Source organism: Pediculus humanus, genomic scaffold, assembly GCF_000006295.1.
Source record: "Pediculus humanus corporis 1103172107368 genomic scaffold, whole genome shotgun sequence".
NCBI classification, from domain to species: Eukaryota; Metazoa; Arthropoda; class Insecta; order Psocodea; family Pediculidae; genus Pediculus; species Pediculus humanus.
In genome coordinates, this window is record NW_002986996.1 from 48,284 (window position 1) to 57,484 (window position 9,201).

At 26.2% G+C, this 9,201-nt stretch overlaps 1 protein-coding gene across 1 annotated transcript in view; it reads left to right on the plus strand.

Annotated features, from left to right (window-relative positions):
- Positions 1-8,915: 8,915 nt before the first annotated feature.
- The window catches only part of Phum_PHUM005700 (uncharacterized protein), a gene marked incomplete at both ends in the record, with an annotated part of 518 nt that continues 232 nt past the window's right edge, over positions 8,916-9,201 (plus strand). Inside the window, one exon of the mRNA XM_002422632.1 lies at positions 8,916-9,172. Within this exon, the coding sequence (XP_002422677.1) occupies positions 8,916-9,172 (257 nt within the window). The remainder of the gene's footprint in view (positions 9,173-9,201) is intronic.

A 9,201-nucleotide genomic window follows, 5' to 3' on the forward strand; every position in this document is an offset into this window, starting at 1 on the left:
ATAATAAATTTATTAGTAAATCAATTCGCGTTTTTTAGCCCTCGTGATTTTTTTCATTAAAAAAAAAAAATTTTAAATGACCCCCTTTCTTGATCTTTTACACTGAAATTTTCATTGGGAAAAAAAAAATTTAAAAATGACGTCATCACATTTTCCATTTTCTTCTTGTTTTCTTTTTTTTTTTAAATAAACGTCGGAGATTTGGGGGAGGGAGAAGGAGGCGGAAAATAAAAGAATAAGAAAAGAGAAAATTTTACGTTAAACGAAATAAGATGAAAAGGTGGATTTGCGAGGGTTCAAAAAAAATGGGGGGTAGGGAGTAGGGGGAGGGGAGGGAGGGGCACAAACGACTTAAAAAAATCCCAATATGATCAATGTAACAAAATTAAAATTTATCATATCGTATACGAGGTCGTCATCATTACCGTTATTAAATAATTTGTTGAAATTTCGGTCGTCCGATACTTATTAGGACGGATAATAATAACAACAACAACAACAAACAACAAAAAAAAATTATTCACTCTCTGAGATCATCTTCCAACATAATTAATAATAATAATAATAATAATAATAATAATAATAAATTTTTTATACGAGCAGTGAATAAAAAAACTTTTTTTAGGTCGTTAAAACAAAGTTATATATATATATATATGTATTTTTTAATTGATGTAATTTCATCGAGGGTCAAGGTGGTATCAAATAGTAAAAAATATACCACCTTTCACTATACATATATATATTAGTGATAAGACGTCTTTTATGGGAACCGCCATTTTGTTTTTAGTTTTTTTATGTAAAACAAACTCAAGATCAACATCTACTAAAAAAGTTTAGTTTTGTTTCATGTTTTAGTTTATTTATTTATTTTTTTTTTGTTTTGTATTTTTACTCATTCATCGTACTAGCAGATGATATGTTCAACAGAATAGAATTTAGCAGACGACACGTTTTTGATAACCCTAATCCATAGTTTTTTTTTTTTTTTTTTAATTTTCTGCATTGATTTGTAACGATTGATAATTTTCCCGGTTTTATTTTTTTTTAATCTCATGAAGGAGGGGAGAGCCGACGTAAAACGTGCTGTTAATAAATGTTAGTAAATGTTAATAAATAAATAAATAAATAAATAATAATAATAAATTTTTTTAAAAATAAATTTTACCGTCGCGACAATTAATTTAATACGTACGTGAGCACCAATGAATAAAATTAAAATTAAAATGATTAGAGTTTGGTTGTTGTTGTTGTTGCGGTTGTTGTTTGTCGTGTGAACGAATGAATAAACAGAAGTGAAAAGAAAAACAAACGCGTTTAAAAAAACTGTATTTATGACGTCACGAAAGAAAAAATTTTTATTTATTTCTTTTTTGTTAAACTTTGAAACGATTCGCGAATGACGTAATAATTTATAAATTGGGTGGTTGGGGGGGGGGGTGAGAGTTGAGGAGGGGGGAAAAGTAAATATCTATTTTTTTATTTATTTATTTTTTTTTTAATATATATATATATATATATATATATATATATATATATATATATATATGTATTTTTTTCATTTATTATTATTCTTCGTTTTGGGTGTGGCAAACTACAATAAAAAAAAATACCGTAATTTGCCTTTGGAAACCTAAAATCGAGTTTTGGTTTTAGTTTTATTTTTTTTTTTTTAGCTTTAGTTTTTGAATCCGAAGTAACGAGTCCTTTTATAATAAATATATCCGTTCAATATTGTACAATTTATCATTGCTCACCGGAATCATGATCAATTGGTCGAAAAGAAAAAGAAAAAGGAAAGAAAAATATAAATATATACATTCAACATTTCTGACGTATCAATTACAATCGTGTAAATAACCCCAAAGAAAACCAACAAAAAATATTATTATTATTATTATTAATATTCATTTTTTTACACGCGTCAGAAGTCGAAATAAATTTTTCTTCTTTTTTTAATTTCGAATCGATTCAACTTTCGAATTTATATATATATATTTTATAATTATTATATTATCATTATTATCATTAAAAGTTAATAAAATAACCGTTTGAATAATTTATTTATTAAATGAAATTATTTTTTAAAAAGAGAGAGAGAGAGAGGAAAAGGAAAAAGAAAAAAAAGTTTTTTATTTAATTACGGTCGAAAACAATTATCCATCATGATTCGAATCGTTTTCATGAAAGTTAATAATAATAATAATAATATTAATTTGTTTAAACGTGGGTATTGCATAAATTTTTTATTAATGCCCCCCCCACCAATTTAAAAAAAAAAAAAATTTACAAAAGAATAAATTAAAAAATATTAAATAAATGAGTCGGGGAGCCATTTTTTAAATGAAGTAATTGTTTTTTAATTTTTTTTTCTTTTTTTTTCTATTCGAAATCTATCGAATGTATAAAAATTTTACAATTTCCGGCGTGAAATTTTTTTGTTTTGCTTTTCTCTATTGTTTGTTACGTAAATTTTAAAAAAAAATTAACATTTCAGTTTTTTTTAAAGAAAGTACGAATTTTTGGGTTTTTTAAAATTTTTAATTTTATTTTGCAATACCTCATTGCGTTTGCCGTTTGGCGTTTGCCGTTTGCCTCTCGAAACTACCAATAATAATAATAATAATTAATTAAAAAATATTTCGAATAATTAAACACTTTGGTGGTAATAATTTTTATGTAATTAATTACTTAAATAATTTTTTTTTTTTTTTGGATTGCATCGATTATTTCAATCCAGAATTTTTTTCCCCCTATTTTTTATCAATGCGTATTATTATTATTATTATCATTATCATTATTATTATTTTATTAATTTTCTAGAAAAAAAAAAAAAACGATCGAACACGACGACCGCGACGACGACGACGCCATTCTAAATAAGCAACAAAAAAAACGTTTCGCATAAAAATAAAAAAATTTGATTTCGTCATGTTTTATTATTATTATTATTATTATTATTATTATTATGATTTTAGCATAAACGAAATTGCACAATAATTGAACGATACCGTGCACAATGAATAAAATAATTGAAGGTCGGAATGCATTGTTGTACCTTTGCAACAACAATAACAATAATAACAAACGCACATTTTATAATCGTTCTTAACCTAAAAAAAAAAAATTTATTTTAACTTGTGACAAACGAGTAATAAACGACAACAACGACGACTACGACTACGACGAATTTAATGATAATAATAATAATAATAATGGAACAATACAAAACAAAACTAAACGGAAAATTAAACTCTTTAAACTATAATTTTAAATTCACTACACAATCACGACAAATAAAAAAAAAAAAGTTTTGTACGGATTAGTGTCGCACACACGCACACACACACACACGAATGCATTCCACGCGATATATAAATTTTTTCCGTTTAAAAAATAAGAAAAACTCTTTCACACTAATTTCTGATTTGTGTACTACGTGAAAAAGAAAAAAGAAAAATTAATGGTATCATTATTAAATATCAAATGGAACACAAGAGAGAGAGAGAGAGAAAATTTTTAAACGTTTCGGCGGCCATTACTAAACTATACAGTTATCATTATAAACTTTGGATAAATCGATAAAAATATGTTTATCAAAATGATAGAACGATTATGTTTAAGGAAAAAGAAGAAAATAAATTTCGCAACATTTTTATGTTTGTTTGTGTGGATTTAAATCGATTGTTTTATACTAACGTACAAACAACATGTTCGAACACAAACTCGAATGTTTGTATACTGTAATGTATTAAATGCAATTTGACCACACATTGCGAAGACCGCCCAAGTAAGATTAGCTACCGATACGTATTATAAGAGTATATATTTACGCACATACACGCACATACACGCACGTATGCTTAAAGCGTCGTCGTCTCCGTCGTCTCCGTTTGTTGTTGTTGTTGTTGTGGTTGTTGTATACCCGTGCGAATTTAAACATTTATACAAAATCATATCAAACCGATCTAATCGGTTCCAGTTTTTTTTTATTAATTATATTTTATATACGACCGACGTTTATATAAACATTTAAAATAATTTTTTATAATAATAATAATAATAATAATAACGATCGTCGTATATAATTATATTATTTATTTATTTATTTATTAACACAAAATAAATAAGTTTTATAAAGGGTTTTCCCTTTCGCCATTTTGTTAAAGAGTAAAAAAATTTGTTTTCGTAACGTTTAATTATAAAAAAATTTTTTAAAATGCAAAAACAGACGGATTATTTATTATTACAACATATAATAATTACGGGGAGATTCGTTGCCCCCCATTTCCCCATTTACCCCACTTTCCCCCCCGATTTTTCTTTCGCGTAATTATTACTTTTTCCCGTATCGAATGAATATTTAGATATATTTTACGAAATATTATTTAGATCGGTGCGAAAAATAAATAAAAAAAAAAAACGTGGCATTAGTCGTGGGTTAAATAAACAAATGGATGACGTTTGCCGTCACGTGTCATCATCATCAACTAAATGATTTTACAATCATTTCCGGTAGCGAATAAGAAAATCGAGGAAAATTTTATAAATTTTTTTTTTTCGTCGGTTTTTTCCGAGTTTCGTTGTGACGTAACTTATCGGAGGAAGTGGGGGGGATATCAATGACCGATTATGTTTATTATTATTATTATTATTATTATTATTATTATTATTATTATTATTATCATTAGCGATTCTAACGACTTCCGAATTTGTAATAATTATTTTAGCGAAAAAAAAAGGAAAAAAAAATTCTTTTTACAACGGTTAAGTGGTCAAGCAAGAAAATTTTGATAAAGAACGTTGTGTTATCGTTCCAGTGACCGAACGTTTTCTACGATTTTTATCATAAGAAAAAAATTATTATTATTATTATTATTATTTTCCTTATTGTTTATTTTCGAATCGAACAATCAGTCAGTCATATTCATTCATTTCAAGGTTTTTTTTTTGTGTAAAAAAAAAAAAATAAATAAACGATTTTTTTTTATAAAAAAAAAAAAAAAAACCTACACGAATACAATTTCTATTTTCCCTCTCTCTCTCTCTCTCTTTCTCTCTCTCTCTCACTCTCGTCATTTCATTGTGTTATTAAAATTGTTTTGCAAAAAGGTATTTTATAAAATTATGTAAACGAAGGAAACGACAACCAATCCTTATTTTTTTTTTTATTTTTTATTGTTTAAAAATTTTAATTGTTCGTTGAATAATTCATTTTAGAAAAAAGAAAAACGATGCGTAAATATATGTACGAATGGTTGTGTGTGTGCGTGTGCGTGTGGAAAAGTTATACGTACCGCAAAAGTCATTAATTTTAATTATTGAATAAATTAATAATTTTTTTTTTTTTTTTTCGTTGAGTAATTTGTAGCTAAAGTAGCAGAAGCGGTAGTGAAAAAAAAAAAAAAAAGAAATTCGGGTAAAAATCAAGGTTTTTTTTTATGATTAATTACCTTATTACGTATATTAATATTAACGCTCTTCTTCTTCTTCTTAATGTATTATTATAAACGTGTCTTCACAGTTATAATTCCCCCCCCTCTCTCTCTCTCTCTCTCTCTCTATCTATCTCTCTTTAAAAAAAAAGCAATATTTTAATTTTTTTACATTTTAAAACAAGTTCATAAAAACTTACAACCACTACTACTACTACTTAAACTTGTAATTTTTATATTACATAACTCACAATATATATGAAAAGAAATTAAGTTTAATTATGTTAATCACGAGAACTCGTAATTAAAAATATTTATGATAAAATTAAATTACTCATTAATTTCGAATAATGATGATGATGACGATGATGATGATGATGATATGATGATGATGATAATTTTTTTTTTAATTTTGAAAAAAACGAAATAATTAAGAAAAAATTCATATTCGAACAATGTTGAAAAAATTTTTCTCTTTTTAAATTAAACGCTCCGTTTTATTTATTTATTTATTTATGTATTTAAAACCGAACGAATCGTTGTTTAATAAATAATATACATAAGTACATAAATAAATAAATAATTTTTTTTTATATAAAATCGCGAGGTGGATGTAAAAAAAAAAGTACGTTTGTTTCGTTAACGGTTTCGTTTTTATTCTCTCTCTCTCTCCCTCCTCCTTCTTCTCTTTCTCCTCCCACTCATCCACCTCACCCCGCCCCCCTAATATAATTTTGGAAGGAAATTACATTTTAAAGAATGATAAAATGAAAAAAATCATTATGGAATTAAAGATTCCATATAAAAATTCTGGAGTTCATAATAGAAATGATTTTTCAAGGTTTTTTAACGTCGAAAAAAAAAAAAAAATTCGGACATTATTATCATCATTATTATTTTCGATTGCGTTTTCATCATCATCATCATCATCATTGATTCGATTTTACAAAAAAAAAAAAATTTTATTTTTCAATAATCGAAACGATTTTCATTCTTTCGATAGTTTTTTTTTTACAACAACACCCACGTTGAACAATCGAAAAAAGAAGAAGAAGGAGGTATTTTTTCTCTCTTTCTATCTATTGTATTGCCATGAAATTTTTTTTTAAGGTTAATATCATTATTATTATTATTATTATTTAATATAGTTAAAATCATTAAGGGAACCGGTAATTAAAAGAAAAGAACAATTACTATCACTTTCTATCATAAAAACGTTAATAATAATTAATTTAAATCTATGATAAGAGTAAAAAAAAAAAAAATTTCTGTTGTTACTTTCTATTCATTATTATTATTTTATTTAATGCCACGATTTTTTTTTTCTCCACAACACGAAATCCGATTTTATAATTACGTAATAATAATAATATAAAAAATGAAATTTTATATACGAAGAGTTAAAAATAATTCAATAATTAAAAAAATTATTTCATTAAAGTTTCGAAAGTATGTAAATGCGTTACGCTCACGTGTACGTAGAAAAAAGAAGATGACGTGGAACGATTTGATTTTTTTCACGGTTTTAAGAATCGTTGATATCGAATGAATTTTTTTTAGTTACACGTTTTTTTTTTTTTTTTTACGAGTCTCACAAGGTTTTGTTGTATTTTACGGTTGGGTAGTAATACAAAACTTTTCCATATCGTAACCATAATTTTTTTGTCAGGTATTCGATTTCGTTTGTTTGTATCGAACTTGGCCTTTATTTTGTCATTCATTAATCATCCTTAGATACGAAAAATAATAATTAAGTAGTAGGTCTACTACACACATCGTCCTACACCTCCTACCAATCGGAAAAATATTAAGGACTTCAAATAAATACCTCCTACGTTTTATATCCTTCTTAATATTATTTTCTCATTTAGTTTTTTTCTCCGAGAGTTAACAAAACGAATGTTTTATCATTATTATTATCATCATAATAAATAAATTTAAATTATTCATTGATTATCTATCAATTAATTTTATTATTATTATTATTATTATTATTATTATTATTATTTTTGCCATCGTTTTTAATGCCTTATAAATTCACTTTCTAATTGTTTTTTTTTTTTTTTTTTTATTATTATTATCGTGTCAAAATTTTTTTAAATTACAACTTTACGGAAGCAATAAAAACCAAAAAAAAAAAAAAAAACTTATAAATTGCCGATACATATATTTGTTTGCCCTCCGGGATTAAATTTTTTTTTTTTTTTGGAGTATTTAAAATGAAAACGCAGAAGTCTCTCTCTCTCACTCTCACTCACTCTCTCTCTCTCTCTCACTCTTTCACTCTACCTCCTCTAGTCATAGTACTAAATTTTTTTTTTTTTTAATTAAAAGCTTCATGGTCAGCCACATCTCTTTAAAAAATTTATGCGATTCAATCGGTGGATTTTGTAAAAAGTCGTTTTTATTTTACCGAAAAGTGTACACGCGCACGCACGCACACGCACACGCATATAAAACTAATCTGACAATATTTGAATTTATTAAAAATAATTTATCACGTACACACACACACACACAAAAAAAATTTCTAAAACTGTTTTTTTTTTTTTTTAAATTTATTATTATTAAACATAATAATTTTTTATTAAAAGAAATGACGAAAAACGAATGAGTCGGGCCGTGTGCGGAAATCTAGTATAAAAAAAAATAAATAAATATTTTTTCTAAAACCACGACGATTTTCAAATTGAAAAAATATTAAATTTTTTGTTTTCTAAAAAAGGGATTTCGGTAGCGGAGAAAAATTTTTTAAAAAATGGATTTTCTTTTCTACAAATCAAATTTTCCACGTGATAATGTTAGTTATCGTTATCATTCGGTCACGTGGAAATTTATTTCTTATCAATAATGGACTCGATGGTTTGGTTTTTTTTTTTGAGGCGCATTCGCATTCGTTCTTATTATCAACATCGTACGTGGTTCGTCTTTGTCAATTTTTCTAGAATTTTCTTTATTTTTCTTTTGTTTTTTTTTCTTTTCCATTGTCTATTGTCGTTGTCGTTGTAAAAATATTCGTCTGTGGCAGGATGAGTAAATTAAATTAAAAGAAGACAATTTAAAGTCGAAATTCGTGAAAGGAAACGATTTAAAATTTCGTCACTTCCTTTTTCTCTCTCTCTCTCTCTCTCTCTGTCTCTCTGTCTCTCTCTGCCTCTCTTTCGAAAATGGAGAAGAAGAAGCAGAAGAAAAAATTCAAGGACAAAAAAAAAATTAAACAATAAGAAATAAAAAAAAAAGGTGGTACTTACCAAAAAAAAGTATAAAAAACGGTCATCCGTGAAGCTGTTGATGGCGGCGGTTAAAATGTTGAAGAATTTGGATTGTCAAAAAGACAGAGACGAATTTTTCAATTCATCCGACACGAATTTATGGAATAAACAGTACAACGATAATAATAATAATAATAATGGTTTTTCGTTGAAAGATTGCAATGCGTCTTGGTGTGCAACCGCCCAAGAAACGCAACAATCTATGAGAATGCAAGAAATCGTCATGATACAAATGAGAGATAAATTGTTGATGAATCGATGCAAATTCAAAGCCTCCATTAAACCAAATGAAAAAATTCAAAGGTTGATCGAAGAAAAGAAAAAATGCACCGGAAACATTGAAATCATAGAAGAATTGTTGTGTCAAGTTAAAAAAGAACTCGATTGTACGAAAATGCAATTTGAAAAATATCTAGAAAAAAATAATCAGGAAAACAAACAAAACAAACAAAAATGCGTGTGTCGGTGGTTGTATTCGTCCTCATAAAATAAAA